We start from the raw sequence: 17,894 nt of genomic DNA on the forward strand, positions 1-17,894 counted from the left end.
ACTATAGTGCCTCTTATGCAGTGTAAATCAGGCCCTCAAAGTGCATAATAGCTGAAGAGGAGAATACAGCAGAGGGACAGAAACATGTAATCAGAGAGGCTTGGAGGCTCTTTAGCCAGCGGTGCCGCATTGAGCTGTCATTTGTTTTCCTTCAGCAGAATCCAAACAGTCCGCTCGGCTCGCCGCAGCCTTGTTAGGGTTTGCGTGGCGCAGCATAGTAGTGGTAATCTCTGTGTGTAATATCAGCTAGGTTTCCCCCCACAATAGGCCATATCTATCTAGTTTCCTCTGTCACAGAAATAGGTTTATCTACACCCTCTTTTCACACTCCCTCTCGGACTCCCCCCCCCACCCCCCCACCCCTTCCTGTGTTTGCGAATGAGGGGGGATATTATGCTAAGCCCCCAGCGTTAGTTTTTATGTTGCCATAGCAGCCTTGCTCCCACAGGGTTGTGACCTCAGATGATTACAGTACAAAGCCTATTGGGTCTTGAAAACCTCTTTGAAGATGAAAAGTCTTTGATGGTTTGTATTTATGCAAATCTCTCAGATATGATTTATCCAACTGAGATTGAATGGAGAGATGATTAAAATTGCCCCTATTTTTTGAAATCCTTCAATGGAGGCCCACTCTTTCAGTTTTGAGAACAAGAGTGGTGAGTGCGAGCATGGGGGTTATTTTGCTCTTCATTTAGAAAAATAGCAGTGCTGTACCTGAGGTTATTTATATCTGTCTTTTTCCTGGTGTGTCAAAGAGGGAGTGAGAAAAAGGAGAGGAAGGGGGACATGGAGTTAGACATTTGTACTCTAAGCTTTTGGCTTTCCTTTTTTTTTTTTCGGTTTTTCTTTTTTTTTTTTTTTTTTTGGACAAGCTTTGAAAGGAAATATCTGACGGAGGGGGCTTTTGTGTGTTTCCAGATGATAGATTTTGGAATTTGGGCTACCCCACTGGCAGTCCAGGGCTAGCTGTGAACTGGTCTGTTGGAAAAAATTGGAATGCTTTGGTCTTCAAAGAATTAAACTTGGTTTTAAAGCCCTACTTAGGTGAGCTTGCATATTAGCAGGAGTTGTGCAGAAGAAGGCCTCGGCAAAAGTGTCACATAACACTCTGATTGTTGCTCCAGTCTCCCTGTTCCCTGCCATGGAGGGAGGGGGGGGGGGCGCAAAACAGAATAATGTAGGAGTAAAACACACTCAAAGACATCCCAAATCTTGTTTCTTCTCTCCTTTTCGGTAGTTTGTTTCTTCTTTGGTTTTGCCGTGCGTATGCATGTGCTCATGTGTGCGCGGGTGCATTTACATGTGTGCACACTCTCTCAGGGGAGCTCATGCTGTAGCTGTGCAGAGCCTCTGAAGGAAGGTAGAGCAGAAGACTTCAGAAGAAGGGGGAACCCTGGTGATAATGTAAAATATTTCATTTCACTCGCTTTTGTTGCTGCTCTCCTGCGCTCGCTCACTCTGCTATTTGAACCTTCACAGATGTGTTTCTGAATAAGGACTGAGATGGGAACAGTAATAGGTAATAACAGGTAATAAAGGTGTCAAGGTTCATATCGAAAGTGAGTTTTTGCATGTGAAAATTTCTTTTTTTTTACCCCACAGTTGATTTTGAAAGATGTGTCCTATCGTTTATGTATTGTTACTGCTCTAACATTTTTCAGTTTGACACAAGAGCTCAGTATCTCAGTATGAGTTTCCTGTTTTTATATTTCATATAACTAATAATACATTGAGAAGCTTACTACTTGATTTACAGAAGAGCAAGAACTTCAGCAGAAATACAATCCATCAGAACATAATGTTTCCTTAAAGATTTCTGCGTATTATAAACAATATCACAAATGGAAGCTGATCATGAGAGTGAAATATTATTAATAAAAACAATTGCAGCAGAGCATAAAGTATATATGGTCCAACAAAGCACAAATGTCTGATTAATACAATGACTATGACTGTACTGTAGTAGTGCCAACAAATGAATTTATTGTGATTGTATGGAGGACTATTGTTTTCTATTCACACAAAGAGTGAGGGTAGTTAATGAGATTGTCCCTGTGTGTTTAGTTTGTTGACAGGTTTCAGCACAACTTGAAAGGACGGGCACTGACAGAACCCATTCGCCTGGTCACCTTTGTGGAAACTGCTGTGGGCCTGCTTAATTTTAAGGTAAATTACAAACAAACCACCAAAAACTGCCTGCCTAAGACATTTTGCTGTTTGTCCATTGTTCACTTTAGATTAAAGACTGCGTCAGCGAGCGAGGCTCTCCACGTGTCCAAAATGAAAGGGATTCAAAGCATTCGGACAGTCTCTCAAAATGAGCCTTTTTTTTTTGTTTCTTTTCTCTGTCTCTCTCTTTCCCTCTCCAGACACGCTGACATTTTTTAATTAGAACCGTTTTAATATCATCATAGCAGAAAAGTTCTTAATGATATTTTGGCAAGCTTCAAAGCAGTTCCTGATATAGTACAGCATGACCTTCAGCTACATGGGGAAAAGGGCATGGTTTGGGGCATTTGGGGAGAAACAAGCTGTCCTTCCTTCTTTTGATTTGTCTTTTAGTTCTCCACTCTAGTTCTGTGACTGTGTGTGTGTGTGTGCGTGTGTGTGTGTGTGTGTGTTTTGATGGCAGGGGGTGCCTCTGTGTACTTTCTTGAGAACACCTTGTATCTTTGCCCAGACTGAACCCCGGGTTACAAGCACAGAAAAAATAAAACTCTGTTGAACAGCTAGTGGTGAAATTAATTTGTAAGCCAACAAAAGCAGGAGACACAATTGTATTGTCTCACCCTCTTCACCAGACAATCACATTCCATAGAAAAAAAAGGGGGGACAAAAATCCTCATTCAGTAGTAATTGTTGTTGCCAGCCAGTCTAATTTAAGCAATATTTTTGACATTTGTCATTTAGTTGTCTGATATGTTTTTGGTGCAGGTGCCATTTTTCAATACCTTACTTAAATATATATATATACAACAATATATCTTTCAGAACTTAAACTATAAAAAATAAATTAAAGTATTGAGGTTGGATTCCCAACCCTACCTAACAAGGTGTCTTGGGACAGCAAAGTGAAGAGGCAGTACTGGTGTATTCTGTTTGCCTTTGTGTATGTATGTGTGCAAATTTAGTAGGCGATTATATAATATCACTCTATGTAAATGACTGGAATGAAAGCAAGGGTTTGAAAGATGCATAATAACTTGGTGTCTAATGATGGCCATTTTCAGATGCTTCTCTGCCTGCAGAGGACACTCAGAAACTGAGATTGTTTGAACTTTGAACAACTGCAGAAATATTGAAGTATAATTAGATTTATTCAGTAGCATTTGTGAAGAGATGTCCAACATTCCTTTCCCTCTTTTCATCTGTGTCGCTTTACTCAGCCTGTATTACAGTAATGTATATTCTCTCCAGGTGGTCTGTGAGGAGATCCGTCGCCTTGCACCCAAGGCTGGTCTTCATCATGACGGCGTGGTGTTTGGCTCAGATGACTTCTGTGCTAGCATAGGTAGTGATTACACCCTCTGATTAACTTTCTTACTTTTTTCTATGTGCTTTTCTGTCTCTCTCCTTTCTGGAGTTGTGGTAAAAAAAAGCACCAGGTTAAATAAAGTTTAATTGCCAGTCTGTTAATAAATGCCTCACAGGTCATTCCTCTTTCCCTAATTTGAAGGAAATATTGGATGGCTGCAGTGTTTACAAATACAATATTTCTTTCATTGGAATAAGAGATGAGTTGTGATAGTGGGATATGTGATTGATAACAAGACAAGGTATGTTCTTGTCCTTATCCTGATATGCAAAGATAATAAAGTTAAATATTTTATATATCAGGAAACAAAAAGAGTTTGTGATGACCACCATAGCACTTACTGCAGGTAAAAAAAACTGTTACCAGTTAAACCCATGATTAGGCATATTTTATCAGTGAGGATCTGTGGTTAAAATTTTGATCTGCAGTCTTTTTGAGGCTGATGGACACCTAGTACATCACACATGGTCATGACATAGAGAAAACTGGATTTATCAGCAGCATGTTAACATTTTATCTGATAGTTTGTAACGTTTAGCAGGAGAAATATTCAAATGTCCTGACTTCTGCACTCTTTCATTCATCTGTTCATCACCTCTCACTGCCTTACCTCTCATTTCCTTGCATATGTGTTGGCTGTGTCTGAGATCCTGAGACATCTTTGTTTTCTAGGCGCCACACGGACTAAGGATGCTAGAGAGCTCCTTTATGCAAGGCAGAAGGTGGTTGTGACCACCAAGGCATTCGGGCTACAGGCTATTGACCTGGTCCACATCGACTACAAAGATTTGGAGGGGCTGAGGCAACAGGCTCGAGAGGGAGCTCTCATGGGATTCACAGGTAAAGTTCTTTATATCCGAGTGTCAGATCTGCCCGTCCCATTTAACGAAGGTTAAAGTCCTGATTTTAACGTTTATGTCTGCTACGCTTGCTTACTTCTGATACTCCTGGTGTCTGCAATTGCTTCTCATTTTTTTCAGTTTTTTTATTTGTATCTCATCTTTTCTTTGCTTCTCTCTATGGCACCATAATGGCCTCAAATCTTTCCTAAAACAGTTTAAAGGCGCCCAACATTTCCTGGCTTTTTTCATGTATATATACATGTTTTATACATGGCAATGAAGATTTCACCTCTGTGTCTGATTTTAGAGCTGGATGCTTGTCTTTGTCTTTTTTCTTTTTTTTTTGTTTGGAGTGAATTGTGAACTACGGCACACAGTCGTTAAATGCTTGTCTGACATTTCTGTTGTGCCCACCGTGAATGCTTTTGTGTCCAAAGGTAGATGTGTACTTGGGTGCGTACCTGCTCGCGTGCAAATGTGTGCATGTGTGTGCAAGTATGATTAAAGGAAGTTATCAGAAAAGAGTGGTAGCATCTACTTTAACAGCGCTCACTGTGTGTCTGTAGCCAGGCAACGCTTTCAGAATGTGTGTGTGTGTGTGTGTGTGCTTGTGTGTGTGAACACAGAAGGCAGGACAGCCTGTTCCAAAGCGGATATTCCAGTCATTCTTCCTTCACTGCAGCAAATATATTTGTTGTAATGAAAAAAAACATTTCATAATATACGCTTTGTTGTTGTAAATGTTTCCTTTTTTTTTTTTTTTGCCAATGTGAGATCATTGAATAGAACCACACAACATCAGGCAGTAGTCACACACCAGTTTCACACTGGAAATGGAAATAAAAGGAGAGAAAGAAGCACTTTGATGGAAAAATGTGAATCCTGAGCAGACTCTCCACTCTCCTTCCGGCCTTAGACACACATTACCTGCACATCACATCATCAAATCATCTTGTAGGTGAGCTTCTTGCTGTCTCATACAGCAAGTGATTTTCCAGATGACCTCATTTGCCACCTCTATTTTCGTGTGTGTGTGTGTGTGTGTGTCTGTCTGTGTGTCTGTGTGTCTGTGTGTGTGTGTTATTTTGACCTTTCTCAATTGAAAACTTGTTTTGAGAGTGAAATATTCACCCACTGACATGTGATATATCGCCTAATAGCTTTTGCACAAAGGTTCCTTTAATGTGTGCAGACTTTATAAGTATAATTTTCTGTTTTACTTTGTCTGCACTTGTTGGGACTAATCTATTTCAAGGAAACAGAAAGTAATCAAAGAAGGCAACTACCTCATGATGGTGTTTATGGAAGGTAAAAGTATAAAAACTAATGAAGGCAACAACCACTTGATGAAATAAATGGTTAGATTTGATATGGTACAGAACCATTCAAGGCACTGGATTAGTGGCTTACAAGCCATGGGCACTCTGTATAATCTTAGTTAGTAGCTATTACTGGCCCGAGTGTGCTTAAGCAATAATACGGTGCAGCCAAAAGCCTCTACCTGTGCAGTAATTGACCTTGGCACTACCTAAGCCGCATACAGCACCCATTAGCACTGAGCACAGAAAACACTGGTGAAACACAAACACCCGGTGCTACTGGTACACTGGACAGTGTGGAGGCAAAATCCTGCAAAACCATGACAACTACCAGATCTGTCGGGGAGGAACTCAATTAATAAGACTTTCATGGTGCAGCGTCTTTACTTTGTTTATGCGCCGTGGTTCACATGCTGTAAACGGTGTGCTGCTGCTAAGACTCACTCATCCTACTAAAAACAGGTTTTCTTGCCGGAAATATAAAACGATTCCACAAAAATTCTCTGCTTTTAAGGTCCATATTTCACTTCCATCCCCGTGACCCTGCCCATCATTCGCCTGAGAGCACTTTGCTAAATAGCAATCCTCCAATGAGACGGCAGCACCACATGGCAGGCCAGGATTGGCTGGAGGGCATGAATGATGTATTTTAGGAGAACCAATGGCTTGTAACTGAGGGCACCTGAGTCACCCTGTATGTTTCTTCGCTCTGTCATTCTCCTGTTGTCCTACACACACACACATACACACACACACACACACACACACACACACACACACACACACACACACACACACACACACACACACACAAAGAGACACCCTCTTACAGTATATTTAAGCTTGCCAATTTCAGTGTGGAAACATGCTCCAGTCTTCAGCTACAGAAGTAAAACAGGTGGCAGAGGAGGGAAACACACTCCTCTTGCTTCACTCCTGGAAGGCAACATGCATGGTTTCACCCACACCCACACACACACACACTAGCACAAACACAAACACACACACACTCACAAGTTGTTGCATAGAAACAAATTAATAATATTCACAATTTTTTTTAAAAACCTGAAAAACCAAAATAACTGAGGTGCGCAGATAGGCATGCACACTGGTACATATTTCAAGCGTGGCCCCTGGGAGTCCTCAGGCTGCCGTCCAACAGAAAATGTGCAGTTACAGTCCCTCCGCTTCACACAAACAAATACACACACGCTCGAATGCATTCGCGCTCTCATCCATGCAAATACAAGATGAACTTTACAGATTAAACACGTTTTCACTCTTTTGTTCGAAGGTATCTTTTCATCAGAAGTCGCCATTAAATGAATGGAGTTCTCTCATGCCAATAATTGTTTAAGCCTTTAACTAGAGTGTGTGTTGACTGTATAACTGTGGTGTATGTGTGCGTTTTGCCGGGGTTAACTGGGGTGAGCGGAGCTGGATCAAGGGAGTGGGTTCTCTCCTCCCCTTTCCTCTCCTGTCTTCGCCTCTCCTCTCCCCTCCTCGCCTCTCCTCCTCTCTCCTGGGCAAAATTTTTTGCTCGTGCAGCCCGCCCGCCCAGCCACCTTGAAGGATTTGTTGTCAGCGACAGAGCTAAGCCCTAAAGTGTCGAGTTCCTGCTGGCTGCCGCTGAGCCGTCGTTCTCACCAGACGTTTCATAACCTTAACTTATCACTACAAGTTTGATCTGCAAATGTACATGGGATTATGTCTGTGGCGTTCACCCACATTTAACTGAGAGGGAGTGGGAGCTGGAGGGTGGGGATTGTGTCAGACAGAGCCTTAACTCCATGTTCGGCTTGTGTTTCAGTTGGATGTATTTCCAAAATTGTCTGCAGAAAGGTGTGCAACTACTTAGACTAAAGCATCTGTAGAAATTGGATAAAAGCAAATATAAAACTGTTAATAGATAAAACAATTACTTTCTTCATATTTTCAATTTCAATTAAGACATTTTTTGTGAATAAAAGTGTTCGGTTTCCTCAATTGCTTGTGTCTAACAGCTTTGTCTAGCTTCAGTCAGGCTCTTACAGACTCCCCTATTATCATTGTGTTGTTCTCAATGACTTCAGTCACATATTGAAATCTAACTAAGCATTCAGCAAAGTGCTTTACTGCAAGCAGAGAGAAGAGACAGTTCATTTATTTAATGATGCACAGTATCTTCTGGCCTTGTGCTCGTTCCCTGACTCACCTCAGTCAGTGACACATTAACACAGCACAGTTTACTCTTCTGCTTTTCCTGTGTCTGCTGATTCTGTGTCGCTCCTTCACATGAGCGGTGCAAGCTGCAACCAAAATTATGTTCTCAGACTTTGTTTTTTTTTCTCCATCCAGTTATTTGCAACCTATACTTTACAGTTTTCATACAGTTTTTGGCATTACAATCAGGGAGGATGCATGACACTCACTGTTATTAATAGCTCTGTGCCAAGTTAAAACAGTGTTCTTTGAACCCAAATGGCTTTTGTATGTAATGTAATCTGAGGCCACAGAAACCCTGTTGTTATCTTTAGAATATATCACTTTGTGTGTGTGTGTGTGTGTGTGTGTGTGTGTGTGTGTGTGTGTGTGTGTGTGTACAGGTAAGCAGGTTATCCATCCAGGGCAGGTCCAGGTTGTGCAGGAAGAATTCTCCCCCAGTCAGCAGAGGGTCCAGTGGGCAAAAGAGCTCATTGCTGCTTTTGACCAACATCAAAAAGAGGGAAAGGTAACATTAACTTCTTAGGACAAAATATGACTTTTTTTCCTTTTTTAAAAAAAAAAAAAAGAAAGAATGCACTACCTCTCATGTTTTGGAGAAAAAAAGCTGACCATAGTTGCTCATCAGTCATCAAACTCAGTTTTCAGGATAGGTTGTGTATTAATATGTATAACTTGACAGATGAGTGAATATAGCTGTATAAATTACGTGCCATTTTTAAGCTTTTTAAGAGTCCAAAAACTCACTCAAAAAATAACTAAAAATACTAATAAAACTTTTTTTTCATAAAACTTAACTAAGAGGATAAACTGAGTTTTAAAAAAACAAACAAAAAAACCCCAACAATTCTCAAATGTATGGCTGGTGACTTTGTGTGGAGATGACAGAGGTCTGCCTGTGCTCTGAGACTCTGGACTGATCCTTTGTGTACCCTCTCACACACCTCTGTAGTTCCAGATAATGCATACTGTACACCCCTGGGTGACTCTAAGAAACAACATAGGAGACAGGGGGTTAGTCGGGCCAATTAAGTGTACAATATTATTGTTCCTAATTTAGTGCATGGTTGGATCCTGTGTGTTGAGCTCTGTGGGTTATCTGCTGAGGTAATACACAATCTGCCCACAACTCTCTCTCCCTGCCAGGGCTGCGCCTACTAAGCATCGCCCGAGGGATTCATATCCTACCCATCCCTCTGCCGTGGTGTGTGTGTGTGTGTGTCTTTGTGTTTGTGTGTGAAGGGATGAACAGCGAGCAGGGTCAGTCCCTTTGTCTAACAACACGACAGGTGCTTGCTTTTCATAATTCTCACCTCCAGCTATTGACTGCATTTTTTGACTTGAGCTCTCTTGGAGATTTTTTTTCGCTCCAAAACAAATAGGTGCAGTGCAATATATGCCACTATACATAATATCTTATAGTACTTTATACAAGAAGTGTAATTCACACATTACCTTTTGTGGAGTTTCATTTTCTGCTGAAACATCTAATATGGTGACATAAATGGCTTTGTTTCATTTCATGAGATAGAAAAAGTAAACTGGCATTTTTTTTTTTTTTTTTTTGGACAGTAAACTTAAGTACTTCCTCTTTGCCTGTGAACAATATCCTTAACCTAAAATGTTTTTAATATGTACAGCTGTATAAAGTGCATTTCTCGTGTGCTTCTGCTCTAATGTTGCTCTCTCTGCTCTCGTTTCTGTCGGGAACCTGTCCAGGGTGCGTTCACCTTCCGTGGCAGCATGATTGACATGCCCTCGCTGAAGCAGGCGCAGAACATCCTAACGCTCTCTGCCACCATGCCAGAGAAGTAACACATCTGGAAAAACGGGAGGAGCCGCACACCTAAACCTTGACAGGAAAGGTCGAAGGATACTGGAAATGTTGCAGGTGTCATGACAGAAACAGCACATCTGAAACTTTTGTCACTTTTCCCGATATAAGAGGACAGTGGAGAATACTAATGTTTAATTTAAGTTTTTAAAAAGTCTTGAAATGTTTTGTTGATTAACTTACCGGTAATTGGGTGAAGTTTCACTTGTGCTACTGTGGTCTAATTTATATTTGGACAATCACCTGTCATGCATTAAACGATGTAAATTCTGCACATAGCGTGTAGCAACTGCAGATATCTGCTTCTTGAAACTGGGACTGTTGAGGATTATTGCCCTGTGTGGGAGCTTTCTTGGCACACTTTGCAGTGTGTGCTCCATCATGTCATTCTAATGTGCCCATGCCCTCCTGTCTCTCCTAGGTCATGATGAATGCTCTCCCATCTCCACAGTCCAGACAGCTGGGCAAAAGGGTAAACAAACACAACAAGCCACTGTTGTGGATCTATTCATCGGGCCCCAGTCTTCCAGTCAGGCCTCAGCCCCCTACCCAGAGCCTGACTCACAAACATCCAACTTCTGCTCACTAAACCCCCCCCCCCCCCCGCCCCCCCCCAAAAAAAAAACACATACACAGAGATGGAAGAGCGTAAACTAACGATTTAGCTTTTTTTGTGTGTCAGTCTCCTTAGTAAAGACATGAATCTCACTCTTTGGCAGTTGTGGTCCTGTGGTCTTGATGAGGGAAGGCGTGTGGCGCCAACCACATGATGATCTGCATGGAAACATAAATGCATGCTGCAGGTATTTGTTTTCATCAGACCTCTCATTTCAAACAGTAACTTCATTTTCACTACACCTGCTATATATGAGCACCTCCAAAAAAAAACCAATGTCATCATAATCATGATCATAATCACAGTTGGACATTTTTAAAATGTCAACTCTTAAACGAGTTTAGTAAAGTAGTATTCTGCGCTGTCTCAAATGAATGTACAAATGGGGTGCACGTCTGACTTCCAGAGACAGTGGAGTGGGTGTGATGTTAGAGTGAGACAGATTAGTGGCCATGTTGCTCCAGCAGACCAGGACCGAGGCTTTGTCTCTCTGACTGTGGATGGGAGGATAATTGGGGGGGTGTTGAATGGTTAATAGTGCCATTGGTGACCATGGTAATGAAAAGCACCATACCTCCCCTACCCCACCTCATGCACTCATATCTCCCTCTCCCTCTCCCTCTCTCTCTCTCTCTCTCTCTCTCTCTCTCTCTCTCTCTCTCTCTCTCTCTCTCTCTCTCTCTCTCTCTCTCTCTCTCTCTCTCTCTCTCTCTCTCTCTCTCTCTCTCTCTCTCTCTCGTACTGTATGATCTATTGTGTCTGGGGCAGGACTGTGGTCTGTGCCAGGCCAGACCAGACAAAAAGATCGAAAGCACTCCTGCGCCCAGCCAAAGAACCCTAACAGTGAGCTGTCTCTTTGGCATTTGGCCACATATTTCCCTCACCCCTGGTTCACTTTTTCTGTCGTGTATTCACATTCAGCTTGTTTGTTTGTTTTCTCCCAAACTACTATTATACCCCGAGGCTGGTGGGCACAACTGCTATTATGTCTGACTTTGATTAAATAAATCCACACACAATATTCTGATAGACATTTCCTGGTGTCATGAGGTCTTCAATAATTGCTGGAAAAGCTACACTTTGAACTTGGATGACTTAAACAATATATTATGTTGAAGGAGATCTTTCTTTCAGTCGTCAATCACAGAATTTGAGTTTATAAGTAGCTGGTACTGACATAGAACGTAATGCATCCTGTTTTTTGTTGTTGTTTTTTTTGGGTCATGAAATCAGGCTTTAAATACTTTATTTTGACTTTTTAAACTTTCTTTAATTTATAATTTGTTGCAGCAAAATCGTGTTGGAATACAATCTGAAATGCATGTAGTACACGTTGCTGAATGAAAAGAGTAATTTATGAATAAGTTTAACTGCAGTCAAATCCCCTTATAGCTGTTAAAAGAATTAATTTCTTAATAAATAATGTAATGTCTGGTGCTGACTATTGCCTCTTTCAGTTTATTTAAAAATGTAAGTGCAGTTACCTGTGTTTGAATGGGTTTGATAAATTAAAACATTTAATACTTTGACATAAGAATGTAATATAAAGAGAAAAAAACACTCCTCCAATCAGCATGGAGTTGAGTCAGGGGCTGCAGAAAGTCATTCTTAAGACACCAGCTCCTATGGCTGTGAATGTCCAGCACTCAGAGTTGAACAGAGGCTCACCAGGTGACTTTAGTGGTTGAAGGAGAGCAGTCTGATGGGACAACTTGGCTTTTTCCGGGCTGCTCTGCACCAACAGGTGTCCCCACACACAGGAAGGAAGATCTCAAAGCAGAGGAAGCAGTGCAGGGCATCATGCAGGGAGGAAGCAAAAAGGGCAGCTCTTCTGAGGATGATGAGGAAATCATTTGGCCAGTTTATGTTTTGAAACACAAAACACAACACCCTTTTGACTGCGTGTGTGTGTGTGCCATATATATGATCTCTTTTTCTTATTCCATCTAATAATTCTGTTCTTATTCGTCCACTTTCCCCCCTGTTTGATAAAAGGTGAAACAAACGACCTCCTTTGGTCTTATTAGAGCTCGTTTTGCTCTGCTTTCATTGCACCTCGATGAGTTTTTGCAGTGCAATAACATTTGGAAATGGAAAAGTAAAATATTTCAATGACATCTCTGTAGATTAGAGGAATGCATCCCTGTCTCCCTGCGCTGTGTAATTCTACATGACATTTCTATTATGTGTGGAACTGATATAATCTTCTCAGTCCGCTCGGCAGTTTTATTTAAATACATTTCTCCAGTATTCCCTGAGAGAGTAAATTACAATTAACACGATTATAACCTCACAAAATTGTGACGAGAATCAATTAGGCTGCGAGCACTATTTCATAGGCCGGTAATGTGCTGGTCGAGATTGCTTTCATAAATTATGAGGGACAGCGCAGGCGGAGAAAATGCATGTATGCAAAACACTGTCAGAGGAAAATTAAAACGAAATGTTTTACATATTTTTCCATTAATCTAAATGGGACCCGTGTGGCAAAGATGGTTTTATTCTAATTCCCCGCCCGGGGATGCTCAAATAATGACTTGATGTTTTAATAGACTTCTAATGACAATATATGACAAACTAATTGCAGCAAAAAAAAAAAAAAAACGGCAATAAATTCCTCGTTATTGTCGCTGCAGCACAGTTTGGGAAGTGTAGCTCTATTAGGAAGAATGGCTTCAAATCTATCATGTTCAGAGCTGACTTAGATAAAGCGTTTAGTGTAAGCGTATTAACTCTTTCAATGTATAGGATTATTGTTTAAATGAATTTAGAACAATAGTCTATCTCGTGAGAAACTGACAAAACTGTCTCTGTCACAATCAATTTTCATTTTTAGCCCTGAGGCTGACAGAAAAAAAGTGCTTTCCTTATCGGTTATTGCTTTCAATAATGATAATAATAATAATTGTAATAAATAAAGCTTTCAATTAAAAATAAATTAGTTATTTTCCTTTATTCTGAGATAGGTTTGCTGAATTTGTGTGGAAAAATGAAGTTGCATGAAAACTGATTACACCTTATGAATGATATAAAGTATAGTAGAGCGTGATAAAAGGAGGCGCATTACAGAAGCATAATACAAGTATTCTACCTTTACCTCTTAGTGTCTGCTTTGGGACATTTTCTGTTCCTTTACTGCAGTGACAGGCAGGCCAGTAAATGCATTCTGTATAATTAGCTCGTTTACTCTGAATGTATGTTAATTTTACTTTGCCGTTTCCCTCAGAAACTACAAAGCTGTGTGTGTCTGTGTGTGTGTGTGTGTGTGTGTGTTTACGCACAGCTTTTATTTCCCCACTGATGACAGACACATGTCCAGCCTCCTGCTTTTTTTTCTCTCTCTCTCTATCCCTCTCTTTTTTTTCTAGTAGTGCGGTTGCATGATATGAAATTCACCGCGGCCTGTCTGAGCTGCATGAGTGATCTGGCACATGTGGACCATTACTAACTTCATTTGAGAAGACCTTTTGTCTGACTGTCCCCGTCAGCAAGGCAGTCCAAGGGGACGGAGCGGCGTGGCAGAAATCAGGATCAGACATGTTAAACCCCGAACCCCCCCTCCCTACACACCCACCCACCCTTACATTGTGGCATAAATCTTTTTGATGTACACATACCCACCAATAAGACTGTCAGCAGGCCCATTCACTAAAATTTCTCAACGAAATATATACCATGATTTTGAGTTAATATTGGTGTCATTTGACAATATTTCATCCACGGCTGCAGACAGGTATAAATATACCCCAGAGTCCACCTGCTATAAGCCTGCATTAAAGGTGAGTGGAGGGGAGGCGTCTGTCTCTGTTTAATTTAAACCCACCAAAGTTCTCCGGGCCTCTGGAGGCCCTGCATGCGTCTTGCAGGGTTTTTTTTCTTTTTTTTTTAGCTCTTGGAGGTCCGTTTTCTTCATAGTCCAAGCTGTCCGAGGTGTGTTTACCTGGCTGGTTATCATCTGCAAATGGTAAAGAAAGACACAGTAGCATATAAACAGAAATGAAACGGATTTCATCATCAAACGTGGTGTCCCCTATGGAAATTAAGAATTAGGTTGCCCCATGAAGATTTAAAGAACCAAAAAAAAGTAGGTAAAATTATTTTAGGTGGCTTTACCTTCCTCTACAACCTTCCTCTTGCCCTGACTCCCCCCAGACTCCCTTCTCCTTAACGGGCCCAGATCAAAGGCTGACCGGCCCCGGCGGAGACCACTAAAACCCGCCCGCTTTGTCTGCTGTTGCCAGGACTGAGGAAGGGTGTCGGGGAAGAGAAGGAGGAGGAGGGGTGGCATGGTAATGAGACTCGTTACAGAGCGACAAAAAGTCTCTGCAACTTTTTTTTTTTTTTTTTAAAACCTTCAAGTGTCCATCTGTCGTCAGATCTGACTCTTTTAAGTTGTCACTGAATGTCCAACTGCTGATTTCAACTTCTCTGCAGCCTCAATTCATTTCTTAATTATTGCCTCATTTATTTCATATAGAATACCACAGCCTATTACACCGCTAAGGTTAGTGCATAACAGGTCATGTATTATTAAATTATCTTTTTTTTTTGCTTGTTCCAAACTTGAAAGGATGTATGTTCTGCACGTGCGCATTCGTGTCATCATTGACGCACCTCTTTGCCGCCACCACCTCCGCTTTAAATAAACGGCTTGTTTGTTTGTTTGCCGTACTTTGTTGTTCAAGACAGAGCAATATAAAAGTTTAAGCGACCGACATAGACAGTTCAGAGGAGGGGGGAGGGAGAAAAAAGTAACAGCGTCTCATAAAATGAGCAGGTCTGCAGAGGGCTGCGGCCGCGCGCACAGATCAAATCTCACACCTGCCCCTCACAGCTAATTAGGCTGTAAAACATTAATCCAATAAATGATAGGGTGGTGTGGGGGTGGGGAATATTTGTCTCATGTTGAAAAGGAGATCTAACATTCGTAGAAACAAATTCTCACTTAGGCAGAGACTTTTTACTTTTCAAGCAAAAAGCAGTGTGTGTGTGTGTTTGTGTGTGTGCGCGCGCTCTCTCTTTTTGTTCCAGCGTGTTCACCTGGACAGGATCTTCTAAACGTTTTCACAGTGTCATCGACCCTCACTTCTTTTTTCTTTTTCCTCCCTCACTTCGCAGCTGATATTTTAGAGTGAACAAAAAAAAAAAAAACACCAGATGAGTTTGTTGGGACTTCCGCTTTACGTCTGATGTGACGCATCCTCCAGGCTTCTGACTTCAAAGTTTACAACCAAATACTAAATCCACGCTGCTCCTCAGTTTGAACTGTAATGAACCAGCCGTGTTAAAAGTGCCATCAACGCGTTTCCACATTTAAAGGCGACATAAACTTAAACGACACAATTAATCCAATGATCATTTTCCATTTCTCTGCATAATCGAATACCAGGCTTTTTGATCTGCACCCGCCTCCCTTTCCCCTCCTCTTTCCTTTTTCTTTCTCTCCCCTTTCTCTTTTTTTCTCCTCTCTTTCCCATTGAGCAGGTGGAGGCCGAGCACCTGCACGCACAGCTGCGCGCACCTTGTTATTGCTGCCTCTGCTTGACGCACAGATGAGCGCAGCACACAACCGACAACACAATCCCGGCAACATATATATATATATATATATATAAACCTTTCCAGTGCCTCACACTTCTCCGCAACTCAGCGTGTTTCACTTCTTTTTATGGAGACGTGCGCAATTTCTAGGAATGATTTAATAAGTAATTTCCCATTTGTATATACGTATATAAAAAAAGCTAATAGAATATCCTGTCTATTTTATTTATTTTTTTATCTAATATTCTCCAAGCGGGACAAGGATATATCCCAACCGTCTTGCAGTACTGCCTCTTGTTTGTCATGCTCCGGACTTCAACATGACACCATCTAATCCAATTAAACACGATAACCCTGGACTCACGTATTATTCTCTTCTTTTTTTTTCTTCAAGTTGCTGACAAGCACTCTTGGTTTTGTGTGAAAGAGAGAGTCAAGAGCCCTCTCTTAATCCTGAGCACGACTAGCAGTGATTGAAAAGTGAAAGAATCATTGGTCCTCGAGCTGGATGGTGTTTTCTTTGTCCAGTACTCAAGCTTTTTTTTTTCTTTTCTTTTTTTTTTTTCTTTTGGTTTAGTGCGATCATCATGCATAAGAGTCGATTCATTTAGGTCTTTGAATGGAAATCACTTTTACTGAGCTGGTGACAGTTATTAGTTTGCCTCAGAGAAGAATTGACTTTATTAAAGTGAAATAAATCATCATTCATTATCTTGTTAAATAGTTCAAACTTGCAGTAATCCAAACATCCGACTAATTGGGATTTAGGAAGCAATTATATACAAATTCCGTCTATTTAAAGTGCGCCTAATTAGTCCATTACATCCGCGCCTGTTATAAAAAATAAATAACAATCACTCCTCAATATTCCTCACCACTTCGTTTTTACTCATACAATTTGGGATAAACGAGCGACGTTTTCAGGATAGGAAACCACATTTAGAGAAAACATTTTGACTGTAGCTTAAAAAGGCGACAATCATTCTCAAATGTTTAATATTTACAAAATTAGAATTTAAAACGGCCAAATTAAGTTTTCCCCCCTTTTACTTTTTAAATAGTCTCCAGTTCGAAATTAAAAGTGTTTCTGAGGGGAAAAGGGCCTACGTGATTCCATTAAGCCCGAGCCGACATAACATATTGTAGGTGTTGCGAAATGACAGGTAATTGACATTAATCCGCTCTCTCTGAGACTCAGGGGGGATCTAAAGTAAATGGGGATACGGTTAATGAAGCACCACTTGCCCTTTGAATCTCGGTCACAGTGTGCAGCGGGGGAAGTTCGGAGAAACTTCATTTGTTTAACATACTTTCCAGGCATACATGATGAAATATGATACAGAGAGAACTGCGCTGTAGACGGGGCCAGATTTTGGATTTTTTAAAACTTGTCAGCGCTGATATGAAAATTAGAAAAAGAAACGAGCACGGGGGCGGATTAGCACGTGAGTTTACTTTTTTAAGTGATGACTCAGTTCATTGCTCTTACTTTATATGACATCTCAGAGGCGTTGTGAAACTGAGCCTTGCCTTGTTGGCTCCATTAACGCGCCATTATCATAACCCTTCCCTTCTTTCCCGCAACTACGGGGTCGTTATTATGCCTTATTATAATTCATATTGGAAGTCCTCCCTATAGGAGCTGTGACAGACAGACAGAGTCCAGGTGGGAGAGGAAGACTTTCAGCCTAAGCAGTCGCACCTCTCCTCTCCGCGCGCACGCTGCTCGGTGCTACAGGGGCCTGCGTAATGAGAGCACCTATGGGGGCCCTCCTGAATGGAGAGGTGTCCTAACCTCGCCACGACCGGTCAGATTTGAAGCACCGACACCTGCGCGTTACCCCTTCCTTCTCCTTCTCCTCGTGGCTCTCCCCGAGTAGCGCCTGCCACAGCCCCCCCATCACCCTGAGTTCATTCTCCACGCACAACTTTTGACAACGATAATGATGCGCATGGTGTTGCTGAAAATCTAAGGAGGGGCTGTAAGTAGGGAAATAAGGACTCT

At 41.4% G+C, this 17,894-nt stretch overlaps 1 protein-coding gene across 2 annotated transcripts in view; it reads left to right on the top strand.

Annotated features, from left to right (window-relative positions):
• Positions 1–10,333, top strand: part of clybl (citrate lyase beta like) — a 65,470-nt gene extending 55,137 nt beyond the window's left edge. Inside the window, exons 4-9 of one of the 2 annotated variants that reach the window (XR_008321957.1) lie at positions 2,065–2,166; positions 3,418–3,511; positions 4,208–4,375; positions 8,282–8,406; positions 9,618–9,789; positions 10,154–10,333. Coding sequence is in view for 1 of the 2 variants with exons in the window: in XM_053328999.1 (XP_053184974.1) it covers positions 2,065–2,166; positions 3,418–3,511; positions 4,208–4,375; positions 8,282–8,406; positions 9,618–9,713 (585 nt within the window). In the remaining variant the exon portion in view is untranslated. Of the gene's footprint in view, positions 1–2,064; positions 2,167–3,417; positions 3,512–4,207; positions 4,376–8,281; positions 8,407–9,617 lie in introns of both variants that reach the window. The other variant, XM_053328999.1, reaches the window with a different exon arrangement.
• The last annotated feature ends 7,561 nt before the right edge of the window (positions 10,334–17,894 follow it).

Source organism: Scomber japonicus, chromosome 11 (assembly GCF_027409825.1).
Source record: "Scomber japonicus isolate fScoJap1 chromosome 11, fScoJap1.pri, whole genome shotgun sequence".
Taxonomy (NCBI): domain Eukaryota; kingdom Metazoa; phylum Chordata; class Actinopteri; order Scombriformes; family Scombridae; genus Scomber; species Scomber japonicus.